The 16040-nt window shown below is 35.3% G+C and overlaps 1 protein-coding gene across 1 annotated transcript in view; it reads right to left on the reverse strand.

Annotated features, from left to right (window-relative positions):
* LOC149781225 (uncharacterized) overlaps positions 1 to 13473 on the reverse strand; it is a 96193-nt gene extending 82720 nt beyond the window's left edge. Inside the window, exons 1-4 of the mRNA XM_089935308.1 lie at positions 13128 to 13473; positions 11023 to 11143; positions 5880 to 6008; positions 735 to 869 (exon numbers count right to left, since the gene is read on the reverse strand). Of these exons, the coding sequence (XP_089791434.1) occupies positions 735 to 869; positions 5880 to 6008; positions 11023 to 11077 (319 nt within the window). The 5' untranslated portion in view covers positions 11078 to 11143; positions 13128 to 13473. The remainder of the gene's footprint in view (positions 1 to 734; positions 870 to 5879; positions 6009 to 11022; positions 11144 to 13127) is intronic.
* Positions 13474 to 16040: the final 2567 nt, after the last annotated feature.

The following is a 16040-nucleotide window of genomic DNA, read 5'->3' on the forward strand; positions in this document are numbered from 1 at the left end:
CAGTCACATTTTCACTAGGGTATGATTTTTGTAGAGCATTATTTAATAGGAAGCAAAAAAAAATTATTTTTCATCGTAAACATCTGATCAAGTCTAAAAATCCACCTTGTACCAAATATTCTAAGTCCAAATATTCATCTCTTCTTGTACTACCAGATATTAATATTCTGACCATGTTTACATTTTCTCTACATTTTTGGTCTTGTCTTTGCCTGTTTTTAAACATCTGTAGAAATAAATTAAAGAAAACTAACATGCATATATTTTCTTCAAATTTATGAGTATGTATTCATCCTTCCACATCAGCTACACTGAAATATACATGTACTCTAACTCCCACCAATATTTCTATTTGAATCAGATAGTTTAGGTTCTTAATTTTTCCATGATAATATAATACAATTGAGCCTGCTTTCCATATGGAAAAAGGTGCTTATCAATTAAAGTTGCAACTTTAATTCATATGGAATTTTCACTTGCTGTTAAGTATTTATGGAATTTATTTGGAATAAATTGTCTGATTCCATAAGTTTTTCAGTCCATATCTCTTCCATACGGATTGCCGAATTATTCCATATGGAATCCATGAGAAATTTCTGTATGGGATACTATTTGTAATCTAAATCCTTGCAAATGTTTTAGTTTTATTTTCAATTTAAGTATGAAGTGTTTAATTATTGTTGGCATTAGAAAGTAACAAACTGAAGGCAGTAAAACAGTTCACAAATATTCACCATATGGGCCAAGAGGTCCTCCTTGCTGACTGTATGGGCCATAAGCAGGTGCCTGATTAGGACCAGCTGGAGGCCACTGTCCCCAATTTCCAGGGGCTCCCATTGGCGGCTGACCATATGGGCCAGATGGTCCACCTAAGACAAAGAAAAATGATATAATATCTATCTGCAAAACAATAAAAACTCTCATTCCAATAAATATGAATGAGATTCCTTTATCAATACAGATAAATCCTATATAGTGCTAATTTAAGCTTTCAATCATTTGATTCCTGGTTCTATATAAATAATTAATTATAGCCATGCTAATTAACTGAAAAGCATATTCAAATTTATTTTGTGGAATTAATGCAGAATGTTCTCTTACAAATCTAATCTTAATCTTTTTGACTGGTGATAATCTTTCACAACAGGTGATGAAGATAATCAATCATTGGGTACATTAAAGAAAATGCAATGTTATAAGTGAAAAAACGCTGTGGTTAAAATGGGACTACTGCAAAATCCAAGTTTGTAAGTTTAATGTAAGCTGAAACCTAACTTTCTGACTACATGCAAAATAACAAACCCATTACTAACTATATTTGGTCATTCCATCTGTCATGTGTATCATAAACTATTTTGTCATACTGTCCTCTGGTCAACTATTTTCTGATCAACGTAGTGGTCTTGTGTTGCAAGTGTGTGACATGAATTCACATAGCATCTATTTTCTTTGAGGATCTTTGTAACATATTTTTTTTCTTGATATGGAAATACAATCAGTTCATCTATTAATGCATACAAAAATGCAATACCAAATTTCATTTCTCTACCTTAAATAGTTTTTTGCTAAACTGTGCAAACTAAAGTTGACTATAGTCCAAACAGTTCAAAAATGGGGAAACAAAACTGGAAAATTCTTGTAAAGAGCTGAAAGTTTTATCAATTCATCTACTTATAAATACAAATATACCTACTACATTTTATTTTCCCAAGTTTATGTGATTTTTACAGTCCAAACATTGTAAATGTATGAATAAAACTGAAAAATTGTGTAATAACCAGAAAATATAATCAAATTACCTTCTAATCGACCACATAAAGTGTGCTATGAGTTCGTGGCTGTGCGTCAAATAGGTTTTGTATTGTCACACTAAAATGGTTTTGTAATGGATATCTGACTTATTGACATATGGACAGACAACATTAAAATTATCTGTCCCTTTTTGCTGTTACAGAGGTCAACTGAAAATACAGAGGCATAAATTCAGATTCAAATTCCTCACTGCCTGTCTGCTCCCTCTGCCTGTCTGTCCCTGTCATATCTATGGCAACCATTTTATCCCTTCATTCCCCCGGTTCTTCTCTGCCTGTCTGTCCCCATCATATCTGTGTCAAGCAAATCTATCCCTTCCATCCCCCAGTTCTTCTAGCATGTCTGTCCCTGTCATATCTATGTTTACCATGTCCATCCAATCCATTCATATACTCCCATCTGCCCATCTGTCCCAATCACAGATATGTTAAGCATGCCAATCCCTTCCATCAACCTGCTTCCACCTACCTGTCTGTCCGTAACACAGATATGTTAAACATATCCATCACTTTCATCAACCTGCTTCCACGTATCTGTCTGTCCCTAACACAGATATGTTAAACATGCCCATCCCTGCCATCAACCTGCTTCCACCTACCTGTCTGTCCCTAACACAGATATGTTAAAATCCATCACTTCCATTAACCCGCTCCCATCTGCTTCTGTCCCCAATCACAGATATGTTAACAATATCCGTGCCTCCAATACCACAGCTCCATCTGATACTGTCATATCTATGTTAAGGATACCCATCCTTTCCAGTTTTTTTTGTTCAAGGTCTTGCCTTAGAATGCTCTAAAAATGAACTTCTGACCCACATCCTGGTCAGTTTATTGTGTCTTATGTTACTGAATAAGGCTATAATAATCAAAAAGTATCCATTCCTCCTTTAAGTTCAGGATATAAAGATATTTACTTCTGTGTTCAGATATCATCTGAGAGGAATCATATGAATGAAAATTATTCATTGGAATTGCAAAGTACAGATTGACATTTGGACTAAATCACTATTTAGGGTTTATTGTGAATTAATTCAAGAACAATCTGGATTATATCACTGTGATACATCAAGACTGTTGGCACATCTGCTCATCCAAGAATACTGGCACATCAACACATTCAATACTGTAATTCATTCGGAACACTCTACACTTCTGGACTTGTGATCGAGCATTTAGGATTTAATCTGGATTTATTTCACAATACTGCGAGTTCCATTTAAATTTTCACTTTGTACTCTAAGGAATTAAGTTATTTGTTGGATTTTACTAAACTTGTTTTCATTTCTTTCTGTTACTTAGTTTAAGACCATAGAGTCATAACACATGTACATCCTTTCAATTCCCTTTTTTGAATCCCATCTGCCAGCTTTTCCCAATCATATGTATCATGAGAAAAAAGTCCATCCCCTCCATTCCTGACTTACTGTCTGTCATCCTGTCCCAATCATATGTATGGTATGTGAAACAAGTCCATCCCTTCCATTCCCTACTTCATATATGTCATCCTGTCCCAGTCATATGTATGTGACACAAGTCTATCCCTTCCATTCCCTGCTTGTCATCCACATGACCATCCCTTCCATTCCCTACTTCTCATCCACAAGTCCATCCCTACCATTCCCTACTTCTCATCCACAAGTCCATCCCTTCCATTCCCTGCTTGTCATCTACATGTCCATCCCTTCCATTCCCTACTTCTCATCCACAAGTCCATCCCTACCATTCCCTGCTTGTCATCTACATGTCCATCCCTTCCATTTCCTACTTCTCATCCACAAGTCCATCCCTACCATTCCCTGCTTGTCATCTACATGTCCATCCCTTCCATTTCCTACTTCTCATCCACAAGCCCATCCCTACCATTCCCTGCTTGTCATCCACATGACCATCCCTTCCATTCCCTACTTCTCATCCACAAGTCCATCCTTACCATTCCCTACTTCTCATCCACAAGTCCATCCCTTCCATTCCCTGCTTGTCATCTACATGTCCATCCCTTCCATTCCCTACTTCTCATCCACTAGTACATCCCTTCCATTCCCTACTTCTCATCCACATTTCTATCACTTCCATTCCCTATTTCTCATTTTTAATCCTGTCCCAATCATATGTTAAACACGTCTATCCCTTCCATCTACCTGATCTCATATGCCAGTCTGTCATAATCATATATATGTTCAACATGTCCTTAACTTCCATCCCCATGTTCCCAACTGCCAGTCTGTCATAATCATATCTATGTTAAATATGTCTATCCCTTCCATCTCCTTGCTCCATGCATCTGCCAGTATGTCATAATTATATATATGTTAAACATGTCCATCCAATCATCCCTATGATAGTTAGGATCTGTCTGTTCCCATCATCTATGATAATTTCATTCCAGCTTAATAACTTTGACTGAATTTCATATATAGTAGTAATCAAAAACTGTCCTGTGACTGCTCCTTCAGATGTGCAAGTGATGGATAGGAACACAGGAAACAATATCGACCATGGAGATACTTACTGTTATTTGTCTACAATAATTAATAATCATGGGGTCTTACCTGAAGAAAATTTAAATTAAAGTTTCCTTTAAACCTTTTGGCAATATACTTGGAACTTATTATCAAATTTCTGAGCATTTTATTGCCCTTGTTTGAATCTCTTTGCATTGCTGCTCACCAGTAGAGTGACACAGTGACACTTACCAGTGTTGTGACACAGCCTGGACCATGTGGTTACATGTGCCTGAAGTACAATTATTGCAAACATTATTCTTTCTCTTGACACCAATAGTACAAAGGCTTTGCATTAAGTTCTGAGACTGAGGTGGCACTCAGTAAATTCTGTATTTTGCATTGGGCTAAATTTTTACAGACAAGGAATTTCTCAGGTTTTCCTCACTGGTTATACTGGCCAATTAAAAATTACCTTTTGTATCTTAGGTATTGTTAAAAAACATTAAATTCCCTTTATTTTGGTGTAAGATTGATGGGTGTAATTTTGGTTATAGAGTATACAGATTGACCTTACTTCAGATGTGCACCTATATAAAAAAATCTGCAAACTCCACTTGGTCATTTTCACTTCCTGGACTTCAGAGGTAAATTGTCCGAAAAAAGAGCCAATAACTTTTTTTCACATTTTATGTATGACAATTCATTCATTGCACTTTCAGAAACTGGTACTGTCAGTCTGGCAAAATTTTGTCCCCATTTTATTATCTGATGAAGATGATGTATTTTAGACTTATTCAGGCTGACGTTTTTAGCATATAGGAGCAGACATCAGTTCTGATGTGTGCTTAGATCATGATAATTTCCATACTTACAATATCCAATGTAACTCAGGACACATTAAATGAAAGTAACATAGATTTATGCAAACATTCTCTCCAATGTGCATGTTGCAAATGCAAACAACTTCACCATACACGTCAGTCTATCAGAAGTTCATAGTATTTGTAGAGTGCCTCCTTACATGAATTTCACCCTTTTGCCATCTTCTGACAAAGTTAAGTTATGGGCCCTGTTTGACTTTTTGGCCTTTGTTAATTAAATCAAGCCTTCTTCAAATGAATCATGCTGGAAAGGGTATTCTTGTCTTACAGCCTGATTTGTAGTCTTGTATTTTATAATAAGAACTTTATCTGCAGCTTCTTCTAGAAGCTGCAGTACACCAAATACAAGGCATCAGCCAAATGGTTGTTTAGTGCATAATCTGTGGTAGTAACACCAAATACAAGGCATCAGCCACATGGTTGTTTAGTGCATGTATCACATAATTAAGATTGACCAACATTAATCAGACACACAAGTCAGAATTGGATTTGGCAGTTGAAGGTTGTGTATTGTGGAGTGAGGAACCACATGAGATTATCTCTAATTATATTTTATAACTGTGTATTTGTCATCTAGATCCTTGCAAATTTTATATTTTGTTCTGTTCTTCATTTTTGCATAAATCTTTTGTTTAATTTTCAATTAAACTAATTAGTGTTATTGTTGGCATGTTTTTGGTCCTGCGAAACATTTAAGGAACAACAAATGGAAGGCTGTGAAACTATTCACATATAATTACCGTATGGCCCAAATGGTCTGCCTGGATGATTGTATGGTCCGTGAGCAGGTGCTTCATTATGGGTAGCTGGTGGCCCCTGTCCCCAACCTGATTCCATAAGGGGCTGATGATGTGGGCCTGATTGTCCACCTAAAACAAAGAAAAATGATATGATATCTATCTGTAATTCCATTCTGACAAATATGAATGAGATTCCTGTATCAAACTAGATCAGACCTGTATAAAGCTTTTAGGTTTCAAAGATTAGGCTGCTTGATCTAAAAAGGTAATTTAATTAATTATAACCATACTAATTAGCACTAATTAGCCTGTAAAGCCTTTTCAAATTAATCTGTGCAATCGATGCCAGTCAGCATTTCTTATTACATGTACTGGTCTATTCTTAAACTTTTTGACTGGCAAGTACAACCTTTAATAAAAGTTGAAGAAAATAAACAATCTTTGGGTCCTTTAAAAACACCTGCCTTGAGATGATCTGTTTTATATGAAAAAATTTTCTGTGGTTAAATGCAGTTCAGGACCACTGCAAATTCAAGTTGTTTAATTCTAAAACAGAATGAAACCTAACTTTCTGACTGCAAAAAATAACAAAACCAACTGGTAACAACTACATTTGGTGATTCCCATCTGTTTTGTAAAACAGCCTTTGTACATGTGTCCTCTGAAGTATTAGCTTACTTCGCTATTCAGACTGCTGGAAATACTTTCAGCGTAACTGTTTCTAAAGTTCATTCTCTCTCTCCTCCCCCCACCCCAGAGACATCACTGAACATCTACTTTTCTTTAAGAATCATTGCACTTATCTTCTACCAGTTGTACCAATTTCTTGTGATATATTACCAGTATCTCCTACTTTAAGACAAGTACACTTTTTATTCTTTTAATAAACATGACATCATGAAGGTATTATTTGTATCATGTTTACATGTAAGCAGCTTTGGTACATTTACAGTTATCCTAAATCATAACAACAGTGTGTTAGCAAATCTTATTTTTCATCTTTGATGCAAGAAAGTTGTGTTTGACATGTGTAGGATTCATAAAATGAAAATAAAAACAAAACAACAGACTGAATCAAGCACACTCAAGATGGGTTACTGAATCAAGTTCACTCCTCAAAAAGATAAAACTAAACTATTGATTTCATTCTTGGACAAAAATGTTTCCTAATTTTATCAGTTTGGGTGCAAATCAAGAAAATACAGTTGGGGTCCTCATCATGATGGATAAAAAAAGCAAAGAAACAAATATGAAATCTTAAGCAAACTAGATCTGTGTTTGTATTGCATGCGCCATATTAAGGTTAAAATTTCAAAGTCCCAAAATGTTGACAATGCAAGCAGGCCATCTAATGATACAAAAATGCATATAAATTTTATGTGTCTACATCAGTGTCAGACTGAGGTGCAACAGTGTGCATGTTCCCAATGCAGACCAAAACAGTCAGTCCATAAATATTCAAAACTAAACAAAATTGGAAGAAAAATAGTGATATAATGGTACAAAAATGTAATAATCAGTTCCTCTATCTATGCATACGAAAAAATGTATACCAAATTTCATTCAATTTAACCTTGAATATTATCTGCTAAACTATGCTAACAAAATTTTGGCTAACGTCCAAACAATTCAAAATGTACAAAAAGAACCAAAAAGTTGGTGTAAAGAGTTGAAAGTCATTAAGCAGGCCATCTTGTAACATATCAACCTAATTATGCCAACCAAATTTCACTTGCCTACCTGAAGTGGTTTATAATCTCTAAAATTTAAAAGTATGTTTAGAGTTGGAAATTTGCTGCAATCTCCTGAAAGTCTAATCAGATCATCTACTCAAGGCAATGATAAAGTACGCATGACATGAGTCAAATAGGTTTTGTCATTTTTGATGGACTTCAAACTTATTTATATACATGTAGGGACAGACAACAGCAAAACAATATGCCCTCTTTGGGTTTTGCAGCTGCATCATAAAAACCGCTGTTTTTATTTACAAACCAGTGTAAAGGGAGGAAAAGTGCAGAATCAAATGTCCAAAACAAGTTTTAGTTTTAAAACAAAATGCTGACTCCTAAAGACACCTGGATTCAGTAATGATACATAATCTTTTAACTGTTGATATCAACGATGACTCCTGAAGACACATGGTTTCAGTAACAACACACCATCTCCTAATTGCTGATATCAATGATGACTCCTGAAGACACAAAAATTCAGTAATGATACATATTCTAACTAGTGATATCAATGATGACTCCTGAAAACACCTGGATTCAGTAATGTCATACCATCTCCTAATTGGTGACATCAACAATGACTCCTGAAGAAACCTGGATTTCAGTAGTGACACAACATCTCCTAATTGTTGATATTGTTATGGATATCTATATTTTTTTTAAATTTTTGTTCATGATTGTAAATTGTAGTGATTATCTATAAAAAAATATTACATAGCTAATTTTTGCACACAAGTAAATATTCTATTTTAAGATATTAAGAGTGCCTGTACATTGCATAGGATCTACAAATAATTTTATTAAGTTTTTAATAAAGAATAAAGTTATTTCCCATTGGATGGGTCTGTCAGCTGGGTTTGTGTGTGATGTCGGGTATTGGTAAAATGTCATGAAGTGAGTAGGAAAAAACTGCATTTTAGGACTCTATGCCTGTATATAAGCAGGTAGAGCTGGACAGTTTATTCATTCTTTATTTCCTAAGTTCTAGTTGAAACATCAGTCTGCAGAAGTATTTAATGTTGTGTTCAGATAATATTGGAGAGGAAACATTTGTTTATATTATTCATTGGAATTACAAAGTGCTCACTGGACTAAAATATTATTATGGGACAATTGTGAATTTCCTCAAAGGAGTTCTGGACAATGCTATTTAGATAAATCAGGACTCTTTGCAGACAGTACATCCAAGGATCTGAAATTCCATTTAGAAAATCTGATTATTTTGTACTTGAGTAGAACATTTAGGATTATTTTGGATTTAATTCATAACAGTATAAGTTCCTCTTAAATATTCATTTTATAACTTTCCTAATTAAATTATTTGTTATGTGTTACAAAATGTGTTGGTTTTGATTCTTTCTGTTAGTTTATGACCATAGAGTCATAACAATATCAACAATGACTCCTGAAGACACCTGAATTCAGTTACAAATAACACATCTAATGATTGCTGATATCGACAGTGACTCCTGAAGACACCTGAATTCAGTTACAAATAACACATCAACTGATTGCTGATATCAACAATGACTCCTGAAGACACCTGAATTCAGTTACAAATAACACATCGACTGATTGCTCATATAAGCAATAATGAGGACTGCCATAGATATAATCTAGCAATGATATACTAAGAATGGCTAAATATGTTGGTGCTACATGTAGGGACATGAAAAGTAACATTACTGTGAGAGGACTCATATACTGAATGATGTGTAACATACTTAGAAAAAGTGAATTTGTGTTTCTTTGCATGCTAAAATTCGGGTAAATAAAAATCCCCGATATTAAATCAAAATTCCTGACCAACTTTTGCAAATCTCTTGAATGGCCTAAGTTTGCCTCTTTCTCCATCACTTGTATCTCAGTGACATACATGGCACAGTGCATATTCATTCTGTCACTAATTTATCCACCCAGAGACTTCTTTCAGGGACAGAAGTGTGCAAATTCCAGCCTAGGAGAGATAACATTTCTTATTGTTTAGTTGATTACCATTCCAGAATAGCCAGTTGCTCAACTCACCTTGATAGAAAGGTCAGTTGAGTGCGACTGAAAATGCTTGTGATGAACAGAAAATCAAGAGAAGCCATATATGGCTTTTCCTTGCCAGTCTCATTAACCAAAACATCGCCTGATTTTAGAGGTAAGTTTTAAATACTGAATGACCCCTGACCCTAATGTGAAGGGATGTAACTCATATCGATTTACAAAGAACTCTTTTTCTACAGCAACAGCTTTAATTCACAAGTAGATGAAGATATCAAACTATCCTTGTCAAAGTGGCACAAAAGGCGACCTCCATTTATGCAGTGATAACATGCCCAATTTCACATAACCCAGCAAGCGAGGTGTTTTGACCCTATACCTTAATTATAAGACCTGTAACCTTGCTATTCATTCAACACATGATATCTTTGAGTTACACTGTCACTGTGACAGGAGTACGGAGTATAAATGAAATAAGAAATGTCTGAAGATCAAGTCACATAGTACTCCTTTATCAAAGGATCATGAAGCAATGCTTATTAAGTTTCATATAATGAGTGGTCACTGTAGATACATCCTAGTGGCTTAAAATGGAGCGAAGCCACTGTTTGGTTAGGCAAGTGACCATTACAAAGAGGACATTTATATATGAAATTTGGCATGGGTGGGGATGAGGGGAAGATTAAATAGAATGGTTGTTGTGAACAGTGACCGCAACATGTCTGAGAACAAATATATTTAACAGTAGAAAACAGTAAAATGATGATTATAGTAATGTGTTATTGAAACTGCTGGATATATTCAACTAAAAATATCTTACAAGCTGAATCCTGTCATAATAAGAGGTAAAAGAAAATCAGCACAAAATAAAATAATTTGCAGGAGAGCAAGGTACCATATGGCATGCAAATTATAACAGCCATAGGCATTTTAGTAAGCTGAACAGGTAGATAGCAAGAAAGGTTAAACAGCAATGTTTCCATCATTGCAAACCATAACAAAACAATTCAGTTTTTGGTCGATATGGCAGCCTTATATCATGCTTTGCAAAAGATAGGTGGCTAAAATGGGTAAAGACATGAACCTTGTCAAAATCCCCAGGAAGCCAAAACCCTCCAAGAAAAAGTATATATGCACTGCAGGACAAAATAGAAAATGGAAAGATGTTGCAAAACGTTTACAAAAAAGATACAAAACAACAATGGCAACAAACAAAGAAATGTTTAAAATAGAGGGTAAAAAAAGCCCAAGACTTTAGTTGCAACAAAGTTACAGAAAGCATCTCAGACATATTACCTTCAATAAAAATAATAATAACAATAATAATGATGATAATAATAATACAAATTATTATTATTATTATTATTATACAAAATGACATAAATAAATTATTTCTGGGGTGTTGTATCTCTATAATTTACCTGAATTGTCTGGGACAAACTTGCCCTGTTGTCTATCCCACGTCCAATTATTCATGTCTCCTAAATCTTTAAGTTGACTACTTATTTTTACAGTCCTCGTTACTCAGCGGCTCATCAAAAACTGAAAATAAAATTAAAATTTATTCTCAGAATGTAAGTTTGTTCACTATCATTATTCTCTTCCAAGAAATGTTACTTTCACCTGTGTTCTCCCTCCACTAGGCACTACATACAGGTAAAAGAATAGCCTCTGTGACCATGCACTAAAACATTTCAACAATATATGACACAGTCTCAAAAGTTATTGGCATCCTAAAATGCAGATTCATAGTTTAGAGGACAAATGATTAGGCTTCCAACCCGCTCCTGTTCCTATTAGTTCTTTTGTACAATTCTTTATCTGTACAAATATAGTGACAAGTAACAATAGGGATGTAACAACATATTACTATGTCAGTACTGATATGCAACCATATCACAATTCATATCAGCACAAATTCTTCCACATAGGTATTTTACATCTATATTAGACTGGTAGTGGAACTAGTTTTGGTTTTTCAAAAAATAAATTGGAATTATGAACATTCACCATAATCAAACACTTGTCTTAGGATAGCTGATTTACAATCATCAAAAAATCTATATCTTGTGACCAGTAAGTGGCAAAGAGTAATCTACTGAATCCAGTAAGCAGGCAAAGAGTGATCTTTTGAATCCAATAAGCAGGCAAAGAGTGATCTATTGAACCCAGTAAGTTAGCAAAGAGTGATCTGTTGAATCCAGTAAGTTGACATTGAGTGATCTATTGAACCCAGCAAGTGTGCAAAGAGTGATCTACTAAACCCAGTAAGTAGGCAAAGAATGATCTATTATACCCATTAAGTGGGCACAAAGTGATCTACTGAATCCAGTAAGTTGACATTGGGTGATCTATTGAATCCAGAAGGAGGGCAAAGAGTGATCTGTTGAATCCAGTAAGTTGACACAAAGTGATCTATTGAATCTACTAGGCAGACAAAGAGTGATCTATTGAATCCAGTAAGTTGACACAAAGTGATCTATTGAATCTACTAAGCAGACAAAGAGCAATCTATTGAATCCAGTAAGTTGGCAGTTATCTATTCAATCATTACATATTTTCAAAGCTGTGCGCAGAATAGGCCGATATCTCGCGAGTCACGAAAACACAGAGAGGGGAGGGGGGTATCTCGTGCGTCCAAAAATTAATATTATTTTGAACAGAATATTCTGGTGACAATTGCCTCTTTTCAAATGGTAAGCATTACAGTATTTTTGTTTTCGTTAGTCGCTCGAATTCGGTATGCGTTTTGCTTCATTATTGGTGATCGAAACCTTAGGTGCGCAGAAATGCCCAACAGTATTGTACTTTCACTCTTAAAATATAAATTATTATATTTTTAATGAAAATTTGACAGAAAATTTTAAGTAGAAATATGCTTACCCCTTATCTCCAGGAAATTCAGTTTTGTAACCGAATTCCGCGAAAACACTGTTTTACTTTCATTTTCGGACTTAAACATTCAGTTACGAATAGATTTTTTTTTATACTCAAGTCGAAAACATTCAGTTACGAATCGATTTTTTTATATGCTGAAGTCGAATGTAGGTCATTATGCTTTATGGTGTCCATCTTCTTTCATTTACAATGTATAATCGAGTTATAATTTTGCACTCAAGCAATAAACAGATTGGGGGTTTATGTCTGGGTCTTTCTTGTTTTTTGTTTATAAATTTGGAACATTGTTTTTATTTTATCAAATCAAAGTGTTAATGATATTGACGTTGCATTTTCTAAATATGGAGTTGTCTATATTGTGTCCGAGTAGTTACAAAGTGATTTTTAAAAAAAAACGCGACCCGCTAATGTCTTTTTTTTCTGTTGCAATGCTGAACTTGTCATTGCACCTGTAATACCCTGTAATTAAGCAGAAGCGTATTAATTCACGCATTTGTGTTATATAATGACATTTCCAAGTCAAGCTTAAAAACAAAATTGATATTTTAATATGTGGAAATTATTTGTTTAACAAGCAATAGGTAAAATACTTAAAACACCGTAACAATATGTAAGGTCAGATACTTACCATCAGCCGACGCACAACTGGTCGAAATGATATGATGAATTATATAGCTATTCATAAACGGTACGGTTCAACCAGAGGGTCATAATACCTCCGACTCCACCTATATTCCATCGAAATCGAATCCGAAACATGGCCTCCAGAGTGGTAGCAATTGTCAACGGACGGGCGATACCTGATGAATACTGGGTCACATGAATCCACTTGGTGATAGGGCAGGTGAGCTATAAATACATCATTAGAAAAGAACACAGCGTTATGACGAACCCGAAATGGTGACTTGACGTGTCTTCTTCCTGCTCGGAATCTAACATCTGGCGTGACTACCAGTACGAATATCTACTTACCTTAAAACGAAACTAAATGTACACAAACCCGCATAACCAATCACTGCCAGCGTATCTTGCCATCGTTATCCAATAGTATCCTTTACTTTGTACATTTTACAGGTAAATCCGCATAATGTATTCTGCTTTTAACCTTTGGAACACTGGCAGCTGTATTGAACAAATCAGCGAACGTAGACAGCAGTAGCATATATCAATATTTTAAAAATGTTATATTTTTGTTTCGTTTTGTGACTGTGAATTTGTATATGCAGAATATATACGTTTTAGACAATGCTACAGAAGGAAAATCCTAATATTACGCGTCACAGGTTGCATTACTTCCGTTTTTAAGTTGGTACAGTCTTCCCAAGGTGAGCCAATTCATATTCCGAAAATGGATTGCTCCATTTATACAAAATAATTCGAAATAACGTTGGAGACAAGCGGCTTTTAAATATGTATGGTATATGTTGTTGTTGCTGTTATTGATTTCTTTCCTTTCTAATTTTCCCCGCAAATAGAATGTTCAGGAATATCCAGGCGTGTTTGACCTAATTTCCTCTCCAAAACAATTAAAAAGGGCTTATTTCTCTTGTATATCGCATAGTAGTAGTAGTAGTAGTACAACTTAACTAGAATAGTTCATCCGATTCAATTTAGTTTTAGAATTGTTTATTCCCAGACTTAATATCAGAATCGAGTTCCTGGTCTTCCTTAAAAAGAATCGCACGCAAGAAAGTCAGGTTTGTTTGGGGTTTTTTTATTCAAAAAATAAAGTTTCATTTCATTTTTCAGGACATTGCATTAGCATACTCGATCACTGAATCTTGTTGAGTTGCATGGTGTGTAGCACATATGTTTTGGATGCAAGAAAAAATATCGAGTTCCATACCTCGTTAGATTTTTAGATTTTTGGTCAAAATTTGTATAATTTTGGCGTTTGCAGCCTTAGCCAAATAAAAACAAACAGAGATAATGACGAATTCCTCCTTTCTACTTGGAGTTTGAGTTGATGTACCCTCCTTCCACGTTGATAACGAGAAAATTGAATATTTGTTACAACACAAGAACAGCTACAACAACGGCTGTTAGACTCGAAATCGGACTAAAACAGTCGATTGTGTTGCTAGGTCTACCAACGTTAAACTGCCTTTTGTGGTACACTTAACTTCGACCAATGTTCTTTTTTACTATACATATGTGGGGGCTAACTTAGATGTCTATGGGATTCCAATGTCAAACAGGAAATATATTTACAGGGTATAAAGGGGTATATACATATCCTTCAAAGCAACGAAATGCACACACCCAATCTCAGAACTTTAATTTTGGATGTCAAGACTATTCGTATGGCAACCTGCAAATGCATTAGTGACGAGTCCGAATCGGTTTGAATAACGTTGTATTAAATCTCCCTGCGAACACACGGACACTTTAAAAATAAAATTACGAGTATAAGTTAGGAAAGACATAGAAGAAATTTATTTAAGGAAGGACTAGCATTACATAATGAGAAACATTAACTTGTTAGGGCTATTTATTAACTGTGGACACTAATATAACACTCTTCTTCAACAATCTGGCATGATTGCAGTTATAAAATTACAACATACATATTAAGGGGAGGGGATGCGTTCAACCCTGAAATGACACTGTTACATATTTATTGGCTCACTGTCCCAACACATACATCCCCTTAAAACTAGCGTGAAACAGAACGTTTCCTAAAGAAAGTTTTCTATCCAGTTAGAGGGATAAAACTTTGTATTGGAAACGCTAAAATTGCAGGAGTTTCCATGGGCTTCACCACCCATGACTGTGTCAAGGGTTTCATCTCAAATTAATTTCCCCACCCCCTCCCAATTTCTGGATCCCTGTGAAGAAACGGAATGCAACACTGCGCTAGTTTTAACGGAAACAACTTGCAAATATGACATTAAAGGTTCTGAATATATTTGTATATAAGAATTGACTGAATGTTTGATAATGTCATTTCTAAAATGACCACCAAAAAAAAAGTTGGACTGGTTATTGCCGCGATTGCTACAGAGCTGTGCAAATGCCCTTTACGTATCAGGTAGGATAAGATAAGATTTATTTAAAGTCAGCATGATTTTAAACAACGTTCAGCAGAAGCTCTAATACGCCCTTAATCAACGGCCGCAGAAAGAAGTTAAATAAATTATGTGCACGATACTCGTGCGAATACTCTTTCCCAGTTAACATACATGACACAGCATCGAATATCGACAAAGCTTCGATAGGTTTTAACTGGAACTCGTCCCAACAAGGCGGAGAGGTTGTAACAACGGCACCTCGTTGCTAACAAGCCTGTAAAAGTAGAGTTTACCCATAGGAGCTCTTAGGTCTCACTGGATAGTTCGTATTTTGACACCCCGTATTTCCCCCACCCCCACCCCCCCAATTTTTAAGGTAGAAGGCATGAACCTTATTATCACAAGCCTAGCGTTTGTAAATTCACACAGAAGCTAAATCTGTAATGTGGTTGAGATTTACTTTGAGTTAGGATTGGTAAAGGTTTGGCTTGTTGGTGCCTGTCCGTCACAGTCAGACGAGCATTGGAGAT

The sequence above is a fragment of the Sinohyriopsis cumingii genome, chromosome 15, assembly GCF_028554795.1.
Source record: "Sinohyriopsis cumingii isolate HCF-2022 chromosome 15, ASM2855479v2, whole genome shotgun sequence".
NCBI lineage: Eukaryota > Metazoa > Mollusca > Bivalvia > Unionida > Unionidae > Sinohyriopsis > Sinohyriopsis cumingii.